We start from the raw sequence: 24,027 nt of genomic DNA, 5'->3' as shown, positions 1-24,027 counted from the left end.
CTGCAATTTTTGAAACATGTGTGTGACCCCTTTGTAAGTGCGACTCTACATTACACAATAGTCAATACATTTATAGAGATGTCTTAGCCCATAAATTACTTTAACGTTGTATAATTGTCTAAACCAAATAAGTGACGTTCATATTTCACAATCAGTTTTCTGTTAATACTTGGTGTGTGTCACGAAATTCATTTTTCTAGGCGTCTGTGTCACTGTTGAAGATGTTTCTTTGACATCATCAGCCGAGCGAAGTTAAAACTATTAAGATTTATTCAGTCTAAAAGCGAAATCTAGATAACTACCGTATGTAAGGTCACTTGATGTCAATTTCCGGGCCGAAACATCAGTGCAGCCAGGCGTTTTATTGGCGCAAGACACTCCCTATTCCATGCGGCCATGATTACCATTTTACCTCCATGATGATTACTCTCCATGAGTTGGAGATCATATCTTTGACAAAGAATCATCGTTGGCCATAGAGTCTGTTTACAATGTAGTACAGCTGCTATCCGCGCGAAGGTGATTTGTCGGGGTGTGTTTGTGATGTTGTTGAGTAGTGTTAGCAGATTGGGTTTATATAGTTTTCTGCGCCATGTCAACCAGAACTGGAGCAGAAACTGTTGACCCCATAAAAGAAGAACGTGCGGGAAAAGTGAGGGAAGTTGGGTCACAGGCAATTTGGAGTCTGTCGTCTTGCAAACCAGGTATAGAATGTTCAGTTTAAAACGCATGCAACAATGATTTTTTGTCATTTAGTTTTTGCTCCATTTGTTTCGTTGCTATAGTTACGCGGACAAATGCCGTTGTCATTTTGTTGTACTTTAGTTCCGTAATATATCATTTTTGAAGAGAAGTTTCGGCAGTTTGCATGTTGACCCTCAATTGTCTGCCAGTAAATAAGACTTCCGTAATAATCCATACATATATTTTTCTATTCCTCGCAACATTCAAGGTTTCGGTGTCGACCAGCTTCGTGATGACTGCATGGACACTTACTGGCAGTCTGATGGACAGTTACCACATCTTGTAAACATACAGTTTCGTCGCAAAACAACTGTCCGTGATATCTGCATTTTTACGGATTACAAACTTGATGAGAGCTACACTCCAAGCAGGTAATTTGAAGATAAAGTAAATGGTAAGAGTTGCGTAGTACCGCAAAGCAACCCCCCCCCCCCCCCCCCCCGTAATACCCTTTTTGTTATTTTTATTTTTCATCGTTTGTCTAAGATATATGTGCATAATATGCACCACAATACTGCATGTTTACTTTTACACTTGTTTATAACTAAAAAGTGTGATGAATATGGAGCGATAATAAACCATTGGTTACAATTCGTATCAGTATGTTACAACTGTTACTGCATTTTCACATTGAATGAGTAAACTTGGGGAGGGGAGAGCCACGCTGCAGACCAATCTTTTTAATGCAAGCGTGTGTTAAGAAAGGTACAAAAAGTTATTTTTAGTGAAACTATTGCGTGTGAGTACCTGATTGTCTCAGTTCAACAACTGAAGATACCTGTTAACAGAATTAAAGTGATAGTTGCAAACAAGTTTTTGTATATGCAGTATGTAGTATCATTAGGTTTTGATAATTACCTCCATCTGGAATCTTGGTTGTGGTGACAGAAATGTTATATAACCGTAGGTCTAATTTCGGTTGTACGATGGAATTTGGTCTAGAGTCTAGTTGTGAACTCTCCTTGAAATCTTGGTTGTGGTGAAAAGTTGATCAATAATGTAGCCCAGAATCTAAGATTGGTTGAAAAGTGATTATTTTGTAGTGAAGTGATGTAGCTGTTAGATGCATGTGTGAAATGTTGTAATTGATCTTTAAGGTAGCCGGAATGCGTACATTCGCACCATATTCAATGCGCTTTTAGCTATAAAAACAAACTGAGATGGATTCAGAAAAACCTGTATTAGATATTGGTTGGCAGAGTATTTTTGTGCATGTAATATACCTACCTACCTGCATATGTATATAAACTATGAATAATGAGAAGATCCTTCCCTATCTAATTTTAACACCTTGGGTTTGATTTGGTGAAGTCTACACATGTTGGCTAAATAAAGATTGTGGTAAAGGGTTGATCCTGTAAAATTGCCAAATGGTGTATGTTCCCTCCATATGTAACGAACTTTTTTTTAAATTAAAACTGCAAAGTAATTTCAGGATATATCCATGTTAACTATTTAAATTCCTGCATCATATCTAAGCACATCACTATTATAGCTAGAAATAGAGGAAGGTTGCGTACTAGAGGAGGAAGGTGAACCTAGTATCTTTAGTAGAATCCAGTGTTGTATAGTGAGGGTTCCATTTTCACACAGATGTGATCGAAATAGCTAGTTTACGGAAATGTCTCACTGAGATATGGAGGCAATAATATAGCCCCTACTCCTGATCTTTGTTTCTACCCATATGACATAACAATTATGATGTCTCTAAGAATTAGGATAATTAAATAATTGCAGCTTGTTCTAATCAACACTATCAAATATGCACTGGCAGATTGTTTCCTCTCTCTTACTGGAAATTGAGGATTACAGTAATACTGTGTAGCAAATGACAGTTGACGTTCAGTGTTTCTGCATAGTAAAATTGTTTCAAAGATGGTCCCCATTCACCTTTCTCAGATCTTGTTCAAATTTGATGTGCAGATTTACTATATGACCACAGGAAGATTTACAGTTTTGCTGCTTTTGATGTAGGGGCCTCTTAAGGGAAGAATATGCAGATGTCGTGGTGGCATTGGCAAAAATTTTAAGCTATTTTCATAGTGCTCTGTGTCAGTGGATAGTTATGGTAAAGCTGCAAAACAAGCCAAGATAACTGAACGGTTTACATTTTCTGTAAGTTTTATGTCATTTGGCTCACTATTTTTCCTCAAAGTTGTCGATGAAATTTGCCACAACGAAGTTTCTCCTTAGGTGAAGTAGCTGTACTTCTCCATGTAGTTGGTTTGTAAACATCTTTTGTGATCTCAATACCTTGCAGTGTGTTTATAAGACCAACAAGTTTTACCACTTTTGGGCTTATAGTTTTTGAGAGACATGAGTTTAGTTGCCCCACAAGCAAATTTACTGCCAAAGTTAATCATTTTTGATGATTTGTATTGTAGGATAGCTAAGCCATACTTGCATTAATGGCCATTTAAAAGAGCATCCTTTCTTCTTCCAAATAGCAAATTTTGACGAATGCTTTTTGCAAAAAGTCAGTAAAGTTTCTTATGCAAGTCACTGTTTTGGAGTATCAGAAACCATAAGATTTTTCAAATTAGCTGTCAGTCACAATGTAATTAAGGTGCTGAGAACTGAAAGGGCATACCTCATAAATTTTGAAATTGTAGTGTGTATGCGTGTTCTGACATAATTCTTTTATCAGAAATATAGGAAATTGACTTGATTTTTTAAAAAAGTTCAAATTCTTAGACTGGTGGTTTGCATCCATTTTTGATTGTCACAAAAATTTACTTTTCTCAAGACTTTGTGTCTGTCTTGGGGCCCTTATGGTTCTCAGTGCCTCAATTAAATGTTAGTTGGTCCATTTTGGCTTCTTACCACTTCAGATAACTAAGGCATGCCTGATAACCAGGCAAGTCCAGCTGTGGGTGGGAGACTTTATCCATATTTCCAAGCTTGCTCATGGGTTGATTTATAAAGGTTGTCAAGCCTTTTGTGGGTTTCTTAAATAGGTTCCAAAGCCTCTGGAGAATTTAGGATAGTTTTCCAAACATTCAGTGGTTATCTAGCAAAATCAAACATTGTGTTATCACCCTGCTGGGTTTGACCTAAGTCGTCAAGATGGCGCATACTCCTATTTGAAGGTTATACGATATGGTAACCGTGACATTACTCATTACTCACGTAAACAGACACATATAATTTCAAAAAAATTTTAATTGCAGAAATAATCTCAAATTAATGGGACTAGTGTGTGAAGTATGGAATTTTGGAGGAGACAAACCAATTAAATGATACCCTAATAATGAAGACATGCCAAACTAATACTAACACAAAAATGATGCAATTAGAATCCTCAAGACAATCGTTAAAAACAAAATTGAAAAACTTGTATTGCAAACTTCATTTCACCTGTATAGAACAAACGAAATCCACGATAACACAAAATTGCACACAGTTTGACAATATGGTATCGAACAGGTAACTTGATGTTTGTAGCTTAAACAAAGTCTGTACTACAACAATCTCAAAATTGCCCTAGATAACTAATAACGAGCACCTACCCTCACCAGTGTAGGTAACACAAACTCCACAATACCTACCAATTATGTTTACCAAGAACTAATGACACAACCTAGAAACTTGTGAATTGCATTAACACCAATTTCTTTATACAAAAATACACAATTATGCACTTACACTCACATACCATACACACAATAAAAAATGAAACCATAAAAAATATTTATCAACAAGTCAGCCAACACACAAATCGAGTGATACAAAAATAATCATAAACACAGACTCCCGAATTACCAGCCTAGAATTATCAAACCAGGAACCTCTGGGGTACAGTTCCAGATGTTGTCCAGCTGACAACACCCTATATACAGGTCGCTGGTGCAACACTTCATACTCGGCAATTAAACCAATTAACTACAGAAATTTAATCAAGGTGCGACGCTCCCCTTACCTGCTTTGCACTCAGTTCTACTCATCTTGAAGTCTCTTGTCTTGATGTGATATCCTGAAAACTGGCTTTAGAAAGCGTAGCGCCAAATGATCTATAAAGTACTGTAACTGAAATTAAATGGTTCTTTCCCACTTTATTTGCTCTCAAAAAATGTTGATGGCCATTTCCAACTATTCAATAAGTGATTGTTACAGGAAAAGAAAATTATGCATATCCTATCATAAACTTCTCAACAATAACTTGGTTTTAATTCCATAACACACTACTCTTTGGACATCGCAAAAACTTGGCGTAGTGGCAGTACTGCATCACAAACACAGTGCACACATTATTGCTGTATAGAAAGCAGTAATTATAATTGACATATCCAGTAAGTAGGTTTATTGAACAGTTCCATTCGGATATTGCTTGTTTAGTATTGTGCCAGAGTTTGGGAGATGCATTGTTACATGGTTGCTAACTGAACCTTGAGTTTAGTGCATATGTTAACATGATGACTGGACCATGCAGACTTTCTCACACCCACCAACATAGTTGGTTTGTTGCGGCAGACTTCTAGATACGTAGTTAAGATTTTAATGTTGGGCCACAGATTGGTAATTTTGGGGTGAGTAGGTCTATTTAGACAAGCATGCAGGTTGATCTTGGTAACTACGTAATGTTTTTAAGATTGGCTAGGTTGTTTCACTATTGGATCATTCCATACAAAGTGGCCCAATTTCGAATAAATTTCCTGCATGACCATCCAGATACCTTCAACAGCTACCATAGCAGAATACTGTCAAGTGATCTTTCACAGAACCCAAAGAAATTCAGGTCATATGTAAAAGCTGTTAGTGACACTAAAGTGGTGTCCAGTCCCTGGCAAATGAGACAGGAACTGAAATTGAGGGTAGCAAAGCAAAAGCTGAAATGAATTGTTCCTTTACAAAGGACAACCTAGGAGAATTGCCCCAATTTAATTGTTGTACCACTGACAAGATGAATGAAATAAGTATTAGTGTCAGTGGTGTTGGGAAACAGCTGAAATCATTAAAATTGAACAAAGCTCAAGGCTCTGATGGAATCCGTCAGATTCAATACTGAATTTGTGGCTGATTTAGTCCCTCTTGTATCTTCCCAGTTCTTTGAAAAGGGCACGGGTCACAGCTGTCTACAAGAAGTGTAGTAGAAGTTGCTGTGTCGTCCGAACAAGACACAGGCAGGATAAAAACACTACAGGTGCAAATATATGAGCTGGTGCCAGTGCCATAGAGATTCACTACCTGGGTGAGTTTCGCCAGTGCCAGTCACACTGAGGATGAATATATCGACTTTGCCTCGGCCAATTGCAGGCCAAGTACAAGCCGCCATTGACTGAACAACAGACAGAAGCCGGCTTGGAAGACAGAAGGGCAACTCTCATGCACTAGGCTATAGGTCGTCGTCCAGGGGTCACATAGACAGGGAACATTGTTTACTGAACTCTTAGAAGTGAACAGACAGTTGTTGTAAACTGCATTTGCTATGTAATGTGAAGTGTACCAACAATTATTTAGGCCTACACTTAGCCAGTGAGGACCTTTTCTGTGCTATATTACAAGCAGTGTTGCAGACTTCACGGTTCAACTAGTCACAAAGATAAGTAAACCTTTTAACTTATTTGTGTGACTTTATCATTGGTTTGTTGAAGTGTTGTAGAACCTTCGTTCTCTTGTCATGTTGCCTGACGCTGGGGCATAGCTGTGTAATAGTGGCAGAGATAAATTGTCTTAGTGGTGTACTGCACCAGAAGCCATTTCACAAACTCTGCCTACCGTAACACTGGAAATTCAACCTCCGCAGCAGTAGCAAAGAGGCCTTTACAATACTGGTGACGAGGCTTTACAAAAGAAGTGATACACAAAACTACTGTCCAATATCCTTGACATTGATTTGTTGTAGAATCTTGGAACATATTCTGAGCTCAAACCTGTGTTTCTTGATTTCCGAAAAGTATTTCACTCACTGCTGCACCTATCTTTATTCTCAAAGGTACGATCATATGGGGTATCAAGTGAAATTTGTGACTGGGCTGAGAACTTGGTAGGGAGTGCACAGCACGTTATCTTGGATGGATAGTCATCGTTAGATGTAGAATTAACTTCAGGTGTGCCTCAGGAAACTGTTTTGGGACCCTAGCTATTGATATTGTATATTAATGACCCTGCAGACAATATTAATAGTAAAATCAGGATTTTTGCAGATCTTGATAAGATTTGAATGTGGTGCAGAAATTGACAGTTTGATCTCAATATTCAGAAATGTAAAATTGTGCACTTCACACACAACAAAAATGCAGTATCCTTTGGCTGTAAGGTCAATGGGTCTCTGTTGGAATTGACCAACTCATACAAATACCTGGGTGTGACGCTTTGTAGATATATGAAATGGAATGACCATATAGGAAAATTCAGTATGGATAACAATGTTATGAAAAAGAAAGTTGCTACTCACCATATAGTGGAGGTTCAGAGTCTCAGATAGGCACAACAAAAAGACTGTCACAAATAAAGCTTTTGCTGTACAAAATTCTTTTTATAAAAAATGAAATGGAATAAGGAATCCAGTAAAAAACTAATACTTTTTGTGGCTCTAATAAATTTAAACGCTCATGGGTAAAAAGTAATTTTTTGGGGTCTGTCTTATCAAAATTTCTTCCCATCAGTGACACCTGGCCGGCTGTACAGATTTCCTCATGACATTCTACAACAAATTAATGAAATCTGTAAAAGATTGAATTGCTTGAAGCAAACATAAGCTCAGGACTCCAGGAGAGACCTCTTCTGGCTTTGGCCTCTGACTCTTAAATAAAGGTATCATCAGGTGTAGGATCCTGTGTAAAGAAACCCTCATCAGATAGGGGAACTTCTGGTAAAGAAACCCACCCACAGCTGCTGTTGCACAGGTATCAGGTGTGTCCCCTGTGGTAATGGGGATACTAGTTTTCTCATTTTAAAAGAAAGTGAGTGCTTATGCCACCATGGACCATAAAAACACATTTATACAATTCATCAGTACCTAATGTCCCACATAAACAACAAACTGCACTAACATGAAGTACATTGTACCTTGAACCAGAATTAATCTAGCATTTCAATAGCATTACACAATAGACATACTAATAAATATACACTTCTGGAAATGGAAAAAAGAACACATTGACACCGGTGTGTCAGACCCACCATACTTGCTCCGGACACTGCGAGAGGGCTGTACAAGCAATGATCACACGCACGGCACAGCGGACACACCAGGAACCGCGGTGTTGGCCGTCGAATGGCGCTAGCTGCGCAGCATTTGTGCACCGCCGCCGTCAGTGTCGGCCAGTTTGCCGTGGCATACGGATCTCCATCGCAGTCTTTAACACTGGTAGCATGCCGCGACAGCGTGGATGTGAACCGTATGTGCAGTTGACGGACTTTGAGCGAGGGCGTATAGTGGGCATGCGGGAGGCCGGGTGGATGTACCGCCGAATTGCTCAACACGTGGGGCGTGAGGTCTCCACAGTACATCGATGTTGTCGCCAGTGGTCGGCGGAAGGTGCACGTGCCCGTCGACCTGGGACCGGACCGCAGCGACGCACGGATGCACGCCAAGACCGTAGGATCCTACGCAGTGCCGTAGGGGACCGCACCGCCACTTCCCAGCAAATTAGGGACACTGTTGCTCCTGGGGTATCGGCGAGGACCATTCGCAACCGTCTCCATGAAGCTGGGATACGGTCCCGCACACCGTTAGGCCGTCTTCCGCTCACGCCCCAACATCGTGCAGCCCGCCTCCAGTGGTGTCGCGACAGGCGTGAATGGAGGGACGAATGGAGACGTGTCGTCTTCAGCGATGAGAGTCACTTCTGCCTTGGTGCCAATGATGGTCGTATGCGTGTTTGGCGCCGTGCAGGTGAGCGCCACAATCAGGACTGCATACGACCGAGGCACACAGGGCCAACACCCGGCATCATGGTGTGGGGAGCGATCCCCTACACTGGCCGTACACCACCGGTGATCGTCGAGGGGACACTGAATAGTGCACGGTACATCCAAACCGTCATCGAACCCATCGTTTTACCATTCCTAGACCGGCAAGGGAACTTGCTGTTCCAACAGGACAATGCACGTCCGCATGTATCCCGTGCCACCCAACGTGCTCTAGAAGGTGTAAGTCAACTACCCTGGCCAGCAAGATCTCCGGATCTGTCCCCCATTGAGCATGTTTGGGACTGGATGAAGCGTCGTCTCACGCGGTCTGCACGTCCAGCATGAACGCTGGTCCAACTGAGGCGCCAGGTGGAAATGGCATGGCAAGCCGTTCCACAGGACTACATCCAGCATCTCTACGATCGTCTCCATGGGAGAATAGCAGCCTGCATTGCTGCGAAAGGTGGATATACACTGTACTAGTGCCGACATTGTGCATGCTCTGTTGCCTGTGTCTATGTGCCTGTGGATCTGTCAGTGTGATCATGTGATGTATCTGACCCCAGGAATGTGTCAATAAAGTTTCCCCTTCCTGGGACAATGAATTCACGGTGTTCTTATTTCAATTTCCAGGAGTGTAACATGATTCTATTCCAAAGTATGTAAGGAAGACTGCTATGAACATCACCAAAATTTACACAGTGTGACAATGATGTAAACCCTAAAGGCTATTTAGATGATGTGCTTCAGCTGTTATGCAGTAGTTTCACTACCATGATTCCCACTGCCTTGGTAATGAAATGTAAAGTGAAAAGTTTATATCCAATTTTATTCTAGACTAAAATGTCATGATGAGTTGTGACAGGACATCTCTTTCTTGAATTTTTTTAAGTTATTTGGACTTTGTCTCACTTCCTAATCATAAAGCCTTTTGATGCTGCATTTCCTAGAGATCACTAATTTATTGTAAATATGATAAAAGATGTTAGATATGAGTAACATTGGAATATGGGCCCCATTTTCAATGCACCTCCACCTTTTAATTTTTTAGCGTCTTTTATCCTCACATCTCAAGACCAAATGTAGTTTTTATGTGATGTAGAACACGGTCTTTCTAATGAAAATGGTTGAAGAGAGTTCGCACAAACTTCTTTTGTGTAAAAGTGGACCGAAAATAGACATTTTTGGAAAAAACTTTGTCCCCAGTATGTAAACTGTTGGAAAGCAGTAGGAGGATGAAATTTTATGTTCTAAGATCTTGTATTGGTAAGTTATGACATGCAGCTTCAGGTGTATTCCATATTTACTTCTGTACCTGTAAAACATTAAACTTCACATTTTTTTCAAACATCTTTTTTCAACCAACTGTGCTTCTCGTTATCCATATGAAAGTGGCTCAGGAAATTTTTTATTATTACTTTGCTTAAGTGAGTGCAAAGTTCTAAAGGATGCCATAGTTTTGTTTCTGTTAAGAGAATACAGGGTGTGATTCAAAAGTGTCTCAGAACTAGAAATTTATTGGACATTTAAGTTGTTGTTGTTGTTGTTGTTGTGGTTGTTGTGGTCTTCAGTCCTGAGACTGGTTTGATGCAGCTCTCCATGCTACTCTATCCTGTGCAAGCTTCTTCATCTCCCAGTACCTACTACAACCTACATCCTTCTGAATCTGCTTAGTGTATTCATCTCTTGGTCTCCCTCTACGATTTTTACCCTCCACGCTGCCCTCCAGTACTAAATTGGTGATCCCTTGATCAGAACATTTCCTACCAACCGATCCCTTCTTCTAGTCTAGTTATGCCACAAGCTCCTCTTCTCCCGAATTCTATTAAATATATCCTCATTAGTTATGTGATCTTCCCATCTAATATTCAGCATTTTTCTGTAGCACCACATTTCAAAAACTTCTATTCTTTTTGTCTAAACTATTTAGCTTCCATGTTTCACTTCCATACATGGCTACACTCCATAAAAATACTTTCAGAAAGGACTTCCTGGCATTTATATCTATACTCGATGTTAACAAATTTCTCTTCAGAAACGCTTTGCTGGCCATTGCCAGTCTACATTTCATATCCTCTCTACTTCGACCGTCATCAGTTATTTTGCTCCCCAAATAGCAAAACTCCTTTACTACTTTAAGTGTCTCATTTCCTAATCTAATTCCCTCAGCATCACCCGACTTAATTCGACTACATTCCATTATCCTTGTTTTGCTTTTGTTGATGTTCATCTTATACCCTCGTTTCAAGACACTGTCCATTCCGTTCAACTGCTCTTCAAAGTCCTTTGCTGTCTCTGACAGAATTACAATGTCATCGGCGAACCTCAATGTTTTTATTTCTTCTCCATGGATTTTAATTCCTGCTCCGAACTTTTCTTTTGTTTCCTTTACTGCTTGCTCAATATACAGATTGAATAACATCGGGGACAGGCTACAACCCTGTCTCATTCCCTTCCCAACCATTGCTTCCCTTTCCTGCGCCTCGACTCTTACAACTGCCATCTGGTTTCTGTACAACTTGTAAATAGCCTTTCGCTCCCTGTATTTTACCCCTGCCACCTTCAGAATTTGAAAGAGAGTATTCCAGTCAACATTGTCAAAAGCTTTCTCTAAGTCTACAAATGCTAGAAATGTAGGTTTGCCTTTCCTTAATCTTTCTACTAAGATAAGTCGTAGGGTCAGTATTGCCTCATGTGTCCCAACATTTCTACGGAATCCAAACTGATCTTCCCCGAGGTCGGCTTCTATCAGTTTTTCCATTCATCTGTAAAGAATTCGCGTTAGTATTTTGCAGCTGTGACTTATAAAATTGATAGTTCGGTAATTCTCACATCTGTCAACACCTGCTTTCTGTGGGATTGGAATTATTATATTCTTCTTGAAGTCTGGTGGTATTTCGCCCATCTCATACATCTTGCTCACCAGATGGTAGAGTTTTGTCAGGACTAGCTCTCCCAAGGCTGTCAGTAGTTCTAATGGAATATTGTCTACTCCCGGGCCTTGTTTCGACTTACATCTTTCAGTGCTCTGTCAAACTCTTCACGCAATATCATATCTCCCATTTCATCTTCATATACATCCTCTTTCATTTCCATAATATTGTCCTCAAGTACATCACCCCTGTATAGACCCTCTATATACTCCTTCCACCTTTCTGCTTTCCCTTCTTTTCTTAGAACTGGGTTTCCATCAAAGCTCTTGATATTACCCCCAGAATTATTTACCCAAGAGGATGCCATCATCATTTAATCATACAGTAAAGCTGCATGCCCTCTGGAAAAATTACGGCCATAGTTTCCCCTTGCTTTCAGCCGTTCGCAGTACCAGCACAGCAAGGCAGTTTTGGTTAGTGTTGCAAGGCCAGATCAATCATCCAGACTGTTGCCCCTGCAACTACTGAAAAGGCTGCTGCCCCTCTTCAGGATCCACACGTTTGTCTGGCCTCTCAACAGATACCCCTCCATTGTGGTTGCACCTACGGTACAGCTATCTGTATCGTTGAGGCACGCAAGCCTCCCCACCAACGGCAAGGTCCATGATTCATTCTTCAAAATATGATCCTTCAGCATCAACACAGCATTGCCAGCATGTCTTCCACTGTTCGTAGCACTTCTGGAGGGCCTCGGGCATCATGCTGTCAAGGGCTCTCTTCGAAGCCTGCTGGGTGGCGTCGATGGAGTCAAATCACTTCCATTTTAGGTCTGTCTTGAGTCGGGGGAAGAGAAAAAAGTCACTTGGAGCCAATTCAGGGCTGTAGGGTGGCTGCGGCAGTGTTGTCACGTTGAACTTGACCAAAACTTTGGTGACGGTGCGCAAAGTGTGAGCGAGCGCATTGTCGTGGTAGAGAATCCAATCGCACTTGATGGCTGGGCGGACGCGGTGAACTCGAACTCTCAAGCGGCAGAGCACTCCAGTGTAAGAGTCAGCTGTGACAATCTGTCCACGAGCATCAAACTACTTGTGGATCACTCCTTTACCATAAAAAATATCAGCAAGCACTTCACACACAACATGCTCATGCAGGCTTTCTTGTGCTTCAGCAAGGAAGCAGTGTGCCATTCTGAGCTTTGACGCTTCGAGTCAGGATCATACTTGTAAACCCAGGTCTCATCACCCATAACCACTTTCTCCAGACGGTTCGGATCAACATTCAACCTCCTGGCAAACATTCATGCGCCGTTCTTTCTGATCCACCGTGATCCACCGACAAAACCTTTGGCACCAGTTTGGCACACGCTTTTCGCATCATCAAATTCTCCATCACAATCCTCCACATCGTACTCTGACTGAGTCCCAGTTCATCGGCTTTATGGTGGCCTCCCAGAACGGTCTTCATCTTCAACATTCCCGCAGCCATCTTTGAAATGTTTGTGCCACATGAAAAACATTGCATAGGACAAAACTTCTTCCTTAAAGGCCTCTTGAATCATAACGAGAGTCTCTGTGGCTGTTTTGTTCAGTCACACGTAAAAATTAATCGCATAACGCTGCTCCATTTTTGCGTCTCCCACTTTTTGACCGAGGTCAATGACACGCACTCATGCTACAAGCGATGCACACGATCCAGGGTTGCGGAGGCAACTGCCGTAGCATCAATTCATTCCCTGTGACCCCCCACTACCTCCCCCATCCGGCGCAACTGGTTCCCTACTCAGAAATGAATCAGTCTTGAAACTTCTGAATCACACCTTGTATTTCCAGTTATATTATGTGCGAAAGTTGTGAAAACTCGTGGGTGCACTGTTGATAGCTGCCCTATGAGGTCAAACAAATGACTATTATTCTGGAAGTATTGATTTAGTGATCGTGAAACTTTTGTCAAAACAAAAACAACAATTTTGTGACAAACTTATTTAATTGGATAGATAAAAAGTCTGAAACTTCCTGGCAGACCAAAACTGTGTGCCGGACCGAGACTCGAACTCTGGACCTTTGCCTTTCGCGGGCAAGTGCTCTACCAACTGAGCTACCCAAGCACGACTCACGCCCCGTCCTCACAGCTTTACTTCTGTAAAGTTTGGAAGGTAGGAGACAAGGTACTGGCGGAAGTAAAGCTGTGAGGACGGGGCGTGAGTCGTGTTTGGGTAGCTCAGTTGGTAGAGCACTTGCCCACAAAAGGCAAAGGTCCCGAGTTCGAGTCTCGGTCCAGCACACAGTTTTAGTCTGCCAGGAAGTTTCATATCAGCGCACACTCCGCTGTAGAGTGAAAATTTCATTCTAGATAAAAAATCTATTCACCTTGGTGACCACTAGACCACTTGGTATGGAATGATGCTAATTCGAATGGTCTGTGAGACATAACTGTTTAGGTATATGAAAATTATTGAAGATTAGTAAATTATAAAAGTATGCTGAACCAGTGTGCTTCCCCCTTGGGAATAGTGTGCTTAAAAATATGGCATCAAACCTGAAAATAACTTTATATTACCGGAATGTTAAATTATCCAAAATATTAATTAGTGGCTTAGTTAAATGTTGAAGGGTTTCGTCTGATTCAAAAAAATACAGTAACAAACCTGCATTGTCAAAGTTCAGAATATAAGAACCGTATAGGCAGAACCTGTCATGGAAGATGTAGCTAATTACAAACTTTAGTGTTAGTTTCCTCAGAAGTTAGTTTTGTACAAAATAAAATGTTATTGTTAATGTGGCATGCTAGTCTTTATAATAGTGTCATTTTATATTCATAGGCTGGTTAGCTCACAATGTTTTCCCGTGTGTATTGCAGCAAAACTTTCAGATAGGCAATACAGTTTCTGGTAAAAGTAATTACGTAATTGTAATCAGCATGTTGAGTATACACAACTGGATAATAAATTTAAATGGAACTTTAGCTAAGCAATACTTAAAAATATTAATGTACATATTACATATTTCCTGTGCATATGTATCAAAAGTAGGTTTTTAGTTGTGTTCCATACATCATTTGAACGATTGTTTTATCGAAGTGTGAAAAGTCAGCTTACAAGATGTGTACACATAAGTATTGAGATTAATTAATACACTCTTTTTTAATTTTTCATACAACAAAGCTTAAAAACAACTTTTTGTGGTGGTGGTGGTGGTGGTGGTGGTGGTGGTGAAAGAAAGAAGTTATTAAGTTGCCAACTTAAGTCTCAGTGGTCAACATGTCACCCATGGCAGCATACTGGGAGCTACTGTCGAGCTTTATTGTCATATCCATAACAAATAAAAACACAACACACAAATTTAAATCTAATCTTCAACCAGAAACAACACTGCACACTAATAATCCCAAACCTGAAAATGAATTTGTTGCCTATAACTGCCAAAATCAAACAGCACTGAAGGCAAGTGCATCACTAACAGCACTCACATACAGTTTGGAAACATAAACATCCCACACTAGAGTACCATCGTGTACTCAAGCACCTTCTGCAAAATCGGTCCATTTCAAATACACTGTACCACCATGGTGCAGTTTTACCACAGCTGAAATTATTGAAATGCCAGTGCAGCTTTTGCATACCTTTCACTTCAGAGGTCCGTACTCATGAAGTATTGAAATTTGGGAGCCAGAAATTTGTAAAACTTTCTTTGTTTAACAAACACGTACACCAAATTTGGCTAAAATCTGAATTGTTATTGGGCTACCCAAGACCGCTTAATATGGAATCACCCTGTAAACCCCCCCCCCCCCCCCCGCCCCCCCCCCCCCCCCACTGACCCTCCCTCAGGGAGCTCACATGGCCTTTGTGAGTACGTGCTTGATGAAAACAGGGCCCCAGCCCATGCACATTTGTGTGCTGCAAGTCTATCCTTCTACAATTCATTTTCCCCCTCTGCCTTTCCGTTGAATGGTCTTCTTGGTGTTGACTATATGTGGATTTGGTTTATAATTTTGGAGACTAGTTTAGTTTATTTTAGGCAACAGAGGGCTTTGTTTTTCCCAGGGAGGTTAACCAGCAGTGGTTCCGAACATGTACGGTGACCCAGGCTGTTTCTTAGGCTGAGGGTTGGCTAGTGCCACCATACCTCTTCTATTATAAAATTTGGGCATACTTCAGATAACATCATTAGTGATGGAACATTGGGTGTTTGCAGAGAATGGGGGCCTTGGCTTCACTGCCTGGACTGCAAGAAAGATGCATGCCTCTTTTAAAAAAGATATGAATAGCTGTTGAGGAAAAACAGTCATCAGTGGGAAACTTTTGGGGCACCTGCTGCCCTCAATGTTGTATGGCTTGCTCAGACACATGTGGCTGTCCCTGAGTTGACATTTGTTTCCCTAGTGACTCAAGGGACTACTATGCAAATGAAGCATATCAAACTTTCTTCTACTGGAGGCTCCAACAGTATCTCCTGAAGGAAAGGACAGTTAGAACGTGGAGAACATACCACCACCACCACCACCACAACCACATTTCCTTCCCTGGCTATGCTGTGGGAGGAACACAGGGCTAGAGGCAAGGGAAAATACAATACTTACTTTGCTCTATGACTACAGAGGCCACTTTTGGACCAGGAAGTCATTGTTTTTTGTTTGGCACCTTGAGGACATGTTTGGGAAGTAGCAGCAATTTCAGAAATGAAAAGTGGTTCATTTCTGGTTACAACAGCACTCCGTGCTGTCACAAATACTGCTTGCCTTTGACAAGTTGGGTGACATTCTGGTAATGGTTACCACCATACCAGTCTTAGTTGGTACAAGGTATCTTCTTCCACCATAACCTTTACAAACAGATGAGTTACCTGCCAGTTTGGAACAGTGAGGTGTGCATTGTGTCTGGCATGTAGAGCAGGTACCAAAGGACAGTAGGCTTGATACTGGGGCCTTCATCTTGGCCCCTGAAGGCAACTTGATGCCAGAGAAAGACAAGGTGATGGCATATCGACCCATTCCCATATGGTGCTGCAAATGTGTGAGATTCAGGTGCATGTCTTTGTGCAGTAACATGAACCCCATCCGTAGAGATTGAGGACATCAGTTGCACGCAAGTGCTGCTTGTTCCCTTTGCTCTCCAGGACTAGACCTCATCCACAACCAAATGCTCAGACACCTATCAGTGGAGTGCCAATATCATGTCATTGCAATTTCAACTGTATCTGGAGTGAGGGTGCGTACCCATCTTAATGGTGAGAAAGCATAGTCATTCTGGTACTGAAACTGGGTAAACGCCCCCTTGATATAGAGCTATTGCCCAGTTAGTCGTACTAATATTCTCTGCAAGTCGCACGAATGTATGGTGAGCAGGTGGCTGTGTTGGTACCTTGAGTCTCGTGGTCTTTTGGCTTTGTCCCAGGGTGGCTTTTGCCAAGGCTGTTCTGTGGGTTAGAATATAGTCTGCCATATGGTCAGCTTTTGCCCACCTACACTAGTTGGGTTTCTGGGGCCCACTACAGATTTTTTTTTCTGCGACTTCTTGTCACACAATACATTCTTGGTTCAAGTTGGTAGTTCCTGCAGTACCATCCATATGCAAGAGAATAGGGTCCCACAAGGCTCTGTATTGTGTGTGGGGACCTGCTGTTACTGCTCTTGTATGTTGACTGTTTCTGTATTTACTATTGCTCCTCCACTGTGGCTGTTGCTGAACACTGACTACAGGGTGCCATACGGGAGGTGCAGTCCTGGACTCTCACCCGTGGCTTCTGGTTTTCAGCTGCCAAGCCATACATTACACACTTCTGTCACCACCACACTGTTCATCCACCACCAAAACTCTACCATGCCAACAAATTGCTCAATGTGGTGTAGTCTCATTGCTTTTTGCGGCTATTCTGTGATGCTTGGTTCAAAAGGCTCCCCCATATTTGCCAACTTAAGTGAATGTGCTAGTCACAACTTCATACTCTTTGCTACCTCAAATAACACCAGCTGGGGTGCAGACCACTGTACAGTTGTGCAACTTTACAAAGCTCTGATCCTATCCCACCTTGATTATGGGAGTCTGGTATGCATCTGAGAATCACCTTCAGCATTGTGTATGGTGGAGCTGATACACCATCTACATACATACTCCACAATCCACCATACGGTGCATGGCAGAGGGTACCTCGTACCACAACTAGCATCTTCTCTCCCTGTTATACTCCCAAACAGAACGAGGGAAAAATGACTGTCTATATGCCTCTGTACGAGCCCTAATCTCTCTTATCTTTGTGGTCTTTCCGTGAAATATAAGTTGGCGGCAATAAAATTGTACTGCAGTCAGCCTCAGATGCTGAGATCCGACTTAGACAGGTGCCTTTCAGACGAGCCCTGTGAACAGCCTACTTGCAGAGGGAGGGGTCCCTTCTCTACAAATCGACCACCAACAACTGCTGCTCAACTATATGACACACATTCACTGCTCCCTGAAGCATCCGAAGTAGTATGTCGTTTTTCCTGGTAAGGAGATCCACTTCCCACAAAAGAAGCCCAGGAATGAATTCAGTCACAGTTTGCATAAGGCATCTACTCTGAACTCCAGTTTCTCTCTGTCGCCTCTTGTCGGAGAGCAATAACATGTGTTCCTGTGATGTGTACCCCATCCTTAAAAACCAAAAGTCTCTTGTTCCCATGGTGTTTTACTATCTGTTCCTGTTTGTCCTAGATGCATTTCCAGTTTCAAAAATTGTATGCATAGACTGCTCTACGGTCTATGGGAGAACCTGTTTTGCCTACACCCATGCAAGGTGCAGTGAAAAACACTCCATGCCTAGTGGATGCAGTGTATTTACTGCAGAATTGGGGGCCATCACTGGAGCCTTCAGTCCATTCATTCGTGAACCAGTGAGATGTTCATAATTGACATCACTCCCTGAGTAGTCTGCAGGTTACTGACCAGTACTGCCCTAGACACACATTGGTCATGACTGTCTAGAACCTCTTCCTGAGCTCAGTCAAGCTGGATGGTTGGTTTGCTTTGTCTGAATCCCAGGTCATGTTGGGATCCCAGGGAAGGAACATGCTGACCTGTTGGCCAAGTTGGTCACCAGGATGGTGACTTTGGAGATTGAAGTACTGGAACTGAACCTTCGGTTGGCTCTAAGATGTTGTTGTTGGATGCTTGGAACATGGATTGGTGCACTCTGGCTTTTACAAATAAACTGCAAGCAGTGGAGCAAACCACAGCTGCAGGGCAGTCTTCCCTTCACGTTTGTGTCAGGGAATCTACTGTTTCTCATCTTTGCATTGGCATTTGTCTTACTCATGGGCATGTCTGTCAGTGTGGTGCTTGTCTGCTGGTGGCCCACATTCTCCTGGACTGCCATAATTTGGCCACTTTGCAGCAAAACCATAAACTTGACATACTACCTCTGGTGCTAGCGGATGGCGCCGTAGTGCCTGATCTTGTTTTGCATTTTATTTGGGAAGGTGGTTTCTACTCATCTGTCAGGTAGAGCATATTGGCCTCGTTGGCTGCTTGAGGGATTAGAGAGGTGGCCTGTTGCCTGCTCTGACCCAAGAGCCCATTGCAGCCTGGTTCCTGCCCTTCCCACCTTTTCGAGTGTTCTTACCCTTTTGCATCAGATGTCTTTTTACTGTCCCATAATGATTCTCTTTCATGAGATTATCAACTTGTTGGTATTGCTAGTTTTCTGTGGTGATGGAAGTAGAGAAAACACTGGCTGGATGCAGAGGGTGTCTGTCCCAAGCATACAGTGTTCCAGGGCCTCCAGCTGCTTTTGGGACAGAACAACTCGCCCGCTTTCACCCTCTTGCCCCTCTCGTATTTCTACTTGCTTCTATCTCTTTGTTTTATTGATATTTGGTTGCAATCAGATTTCACAGGTTTTGCCTTCTCTTATTCTTACTCTGTAAAGACTCTAGCCAGCTCAGTGCATATTAGATGGAGGGACTGATGACCTCATACTTTGGTTCCTTTAACCCCGTCAGTCCAATCCATGGAATCATTCTATTAATATTGGTTTGTTGGGTTTTGTAAGGCATTAATAACGTAAACAAATTAACTTATTCCAAGAATACAAGTATATAGAATGAGTCAAAAGCAATTTGATGTTCTTTCCATCTAAAAATAAAAAAACTGTGTTGAATAGGGAATTGGTTAAAGTTTAATACTGCTTCAATATGTGAATGGGTATAAAAGAACAGTACAGTGGTGACTGTTAGAAACTGTTCATTTTTAAATGGTATTTAGATTTTGGGATATTCATACAAAAAATCTAATTTTTGAAAGGATAATTCTGTAAGTTATTAATACATTGTACTTGCAATTTACTAATTGTGAGAGGTTAAATTCTTTTTATCTTGAAATGTGCTAGGAAAAAACATCAGCTCAATTGAAATTAGATGTGCTGTGATAAATAGACGTTTTGAATGTTGGTGCGCTACCACTTGGTGTTTTTCTTTTAACATTCATTAGTTTCTTATTCTTGAATTTTCCCTGCACAATGGATATTCAATTATTCTTGCATGCTGCCAGTTTTACAATGAATGTTGCTGGTGCTGGTCAAAAGTTGGTGTGGTGGAACATAAACATAGACTTTTGTTGCAAGGCTACACTCTTTAGAGTTCAGCAACCCTTCTTGAATATTGCTCCATCTGAAGTGCACTTGTGCATCCCAAATGACACTGCACACCCTCTGTTGATTTTGTAGGCCTGCTGGATTAAAATTTAGTTACCAAAATAATAAAATTGTTACACATCATTAAGCATAAAATTTTGCTTTCCTGAAGATGTTAAAGAAAGTCGTGGGTTGCAAACCTTGTCCACTTGGGAATCACCATCTCACATAATTTTATCAAATTTATTTTGACAAATTCCTTAAAAAATTAATCCCAGAAAGATCACATCATGACCAGTATTTTTGTGGCAGAATAATCCACAGCACATTCTGTGGTGATACAATAATCAGCTATGATTGACTTACTGGTCTTCAAAATGAGTGTGGCCATCATGTTCCACACTTCTTTCATGAAGTATGCATGGAGTATGACCAGTATAGGCTTTGCCACATTATTATGGTACTCTATAGTCTGCAGCCCTCAGCAAACCCAGAACTGAGCCAAGAACAATACAGGTTTTTGTAGTGGCTGTGAGATAACATTAACATAATGATTCTTTAAGAGCTGCAACTTAGATGAAGTGACTCCACAGATGGGAGGTGTTCAGTTATCATCCAACTAAATTTGTGAAACAATATGCAATATTCAGGGGGTTCTATTTCATTTACCCAGTAAATTAAACTCTCATGGAAATGAGTTGGTCAGTTCTAAATGCAACTCAAATCTCCATCTTGAGATGGGGTTTTTGTGTGTTAGTTTGATAGAATTAACACTTTATCAATGGTATTTTTTGCAGAACATTACCAGTCTATTAAAAATGGTAAACTATATGGCAACGAAGTAAAAAGATCAGTTAAACTGATATGATAATGGAAGCATGGATAGTACATATGCTGCAACACATGAGCTTAGTATGTTGCTTGTTGTGAACTTTTTCTCCCCCTCCCCCCCCCCCCCCCCTCCCCCCCCTTTTCCTTCCTACATAATACAATTCTTTTTACTGAAAGTAGTTATTCTTCTTGAAAGTGCAGAAAGGTGATTAGAGATAGGTGTGTGAAGGCTGAAATTAGAAATAGATTTAAGTGAAAATACTACTGTGTGTGAAGTGTGAAGCTGCAAAATTGAATAGGTCTACATCTCAAATAGTGATACTTAACCAGTGTTATAACAGCAAATATCAGTGTTTGTTATTTTATGTCTTGCATCTGTTGCTAAGTTTTTTACTTAACAGAGAGCAGATCTGTCATTTACTTCTTTTTTTGTTTCAGGATTTCAATACGAGCTGGAACCAACTTCAATGATCTCCAAGAAGTGGAAGTAGTTGACTTGAATGAGCCTACTGGGTGGGTTCTGATTCCAATCAAAGACATAAATGACAAACCTATACGGACTTTTATGATACAGATAGCAGTGATTAGCAATCACCAGAATGGACGGGACACTCATATGCGTCAGATAAAAATACACTCTCCTGTAGAATGTAGGGGGACTGGTGTTGAGCAGTGTGGCAATTTTACGACTGTAGCTTTTCAACAATATAGCTGTATAAGATAAATATTTAAATTTTGACTCTCAGTATGTGCTGAGAAGTATGGTGATGCTCTTCTGTTTGTGAGAATCTGTAATTAAACTTGACATTATAGCAGTGCTATCTGTAAAATATTGTAATGACAAAATGGACTGTCGATACTCAGGTTTCATCATGAATTTTAATGATGTAGACCTGCTTTTGAATATTATGTAAAGCTGTGTGTGTGTGTGTGTGTGTGTGTGTGTGTGTGTGTGTGTGTGTGTGTGTACAATTGAAGGATCCTAATGATGCACAAATATCAAATATTCTTTAGAAATTTGTTGTGACACATACCATACCGTAAGTATATTGGCTTTTGTGTAACATTAATAATGTTATAAGCTGTATACTTTCCCCAAGAATACATTGGATATGGAAACATTTAAGAGATATTTTCTTTTCTTTTGTAAATAAAAACCGTGTACATGGAAGGGAATCTGTTAGTTTATCATCCCTGAAGTTCATGAACATGTAAAGTAAAAGTAGCATGTGAAATTAATTAAATCCACTGAAATGGAATAGTGAACTGATCCTTGTGAGCAGGATGTGTGTGTGTGTCCTGGGGTGGCACAAATTTCAAATTTTCACCACACATTCATAAAAATTAGCAAACTTATGATTGCTTTCTTCATTTTTATTTATTTATTTTTTTTTTTTTTTTTATCATTTTAACTAGTTCTTTACTTCTGGAAGCTACAATCAGAAACGTAATTTTTGGAAGGTCAATTGCTGAAAGTCTTCAAGCCTTTGGAAATATGTTAGAAAATATTTCATTCATTTAATAGTGGCTCAGTGCACACCTACATCTTGTTTCTGTATGGGAAAGTGTGACAATTAGACTTAGCTTGCTATAAATGATGATGTATCAACTTTTGATTGTAACCTGCTATTACAGGTACTTTAAATATTAGCATTGTATAAAATCACAAATATTTATTATACACACCTATTTAGCTGTACCTACAATCTACCTAGGCTGCTTCCTACTTGAGGCAGCATACATCAGTATGTGGCAAGATTGAACTGCAGGTGTAGTTACAGTTGTCCTATGTGAGCAATATTCACAGCAATACCTGTCTACTACATACAGAATACATTTTAAAATGAATTCATTTTGAATCTTGTCACTGTAGTGCTTGTGAAAGGCATTTGCAAGAAAATATTCATCTAGTGTGGTGGTGTTCAGCATGCAGTAAGTCTGAGAATTTTGCCAATATGTTAATATTTGAAATATGTAAGATTTGGATGGCTGGGCATTTGGAGCAGCTCAAAAGGTAAGTATTGTTCTTATTTAACAATGAAAAGTCCAGGTTGGAATATCAACAGTGTTATGAAAAGGATAGGTTGCTACTTCAGTAATGACACACTGAGTTGCAATGAAAAGACTGTTTGTTACACACTGAGCCTTTGGGCACAGCATTCTTCAGAATGAATTTGCACGCGCACACATTCACACAAGCAAGAATTGTCACTGTGAACATAAGTGCTTTCTCTGGTCACACTGGGGCACAACACAGGCTTCTGGTTGGCTGTGGTTATGCAAATAATGAAACATGTGAAACACTGCAGATCCATGAATAAAAGCCATGTCCATCACATTGCACAGAGAAATCAGCCAGAAACAAAACACCTTAGACTGTGCTCACAGTGCAGGTTGTCAAGAAGTGGGCAGCTGATACACATGGTAGAGGCATGAAGAGTCGATATGACAAGTATGTTGTCATGATGTGGACAGCCTATATGTCTCAGGTCCACTGTGGTATGCTTGCGGCTTGCTGTGCATTTGTGGCACCGCCAGTTGTGGGAGTGAATAAATTGTCACACCCTTAGATTGACTCATCTAGGCCTCCCTGCTCGACCATCACAGATTTGAACAAAATTTTAGGTGAACATTCACACACGTCCCCTGATGGACACTGATAAAGATTAACATTTGTTGGCTGACATATAGTCACTTGTTTGATTCCATGAGTGACTGCACATAACAAGCACGAATTTCTGGCAACTTTGAGCTGTCATATCTTGAGCTATAATTTGTTGAAAAAAATGTGATTTGGCTATATTGTTCAACTGTAAGCATTCTCTTATGAATAAGAATGAAAACAATTCTACAAGCCATATTCAGCCACAAAATTGTAGATAAAATTGGCCAAGAAAACTGGCACCCAAAAAAAATTTCAAAGTTTGACTTCATATATCACATTGACTAAAGGTGTGACAAATGTGAAACTTAGCTTGTAGCAACCCTAACAACACAAAGTTCTCAAATATAAAGTTTCGTTTATGTGCCACTCACCACTGTTGAGTAAATTGAGTGCAGAGTTGAACATTCTGTAAAGGGTTAAAAATCCACTATTTTTTATCTGATTTTGCAAAAAAAAAAAT

General features: G+C 40.7%; 1 protein-coding gene and 1 non-coding gene across 2 annotated transcripts; both read left to right on the top strand.

Moving 5' to 3' along the window:
• The first annotated feature begins 486 nt into the window (after positions 1-486).
• Positions 487-22,025, top strand: LOC124805124 (anaphase-promoting complex subunit 10). Its single transcript, XM_047265581.1, has 3 exons — positions 487-704; positions 953-1,115; positions 21,341-22,025. The coding sequence occupies exons 1-3, from the start codon at positions 593-595 to the stop codon at positions 21,624-21,626; spliced, it is 561 nt and encodes a 186-aa protein (XP_047121537.1). The 5' UTR covers positions 487-592; the 3' UTR covers positions 21,627-22,025.
• On the top strand, positions 13,678-13,752 carry Trnal-caa. The gene has a single exon. It is a non-coding gene; the product is annotated as a tRNA-Leu (tRNA).
• Positions 22,026-24,027: the final 2,002 nt, after the last annotated feature.

Source organism: Schistocerca piceifrons, chromosome 7, assembly GCF_021461385.2.
Source record: "Schistocerca piceifrons isolate TAMUIC-IGC-003096 chromosome 7, iqSchPice1.1, whole genome shotgun sequence".
Lineage (NCBI taxonomy): Eukaryota > Metazoa > Arthropoda > Insecta > Orthoptera > Acrididae > Schistocerca > Schistocerca piceifrons.
Note: the sequence above shows the minus strand (reverse complement) of the source record. Positions and strands in the feature narration are given on the sequence as shown.

What these genes read in the sequence shown, in the direction of transcription:
- LOC124805124 (XM_047265581.1), top strand. Translation starts at nt 593, where the DNA reads ATGTCAACCAGAACTGGAGCAGAAACTGTTGACCCCATAAAAGAAGAA. An exon ending in TCTGTCGTCTTGCAAACCAG is followed by an intron (nt 705 to 952) that starts GTATAGAATGTT and finishes GCAACATTCAAG; the next exon opens with GTTTCGGTGTCGACCAGCTT. An exon ending in GAGAGCTACACTCCAAGCAG is followed by an intron (nt 1,116 to 21,340) that starts GTAATTTGAAGA and finishes TTTTTGTTTCAG; the next exon opens with GATTTCAATACGAGCTGGAA.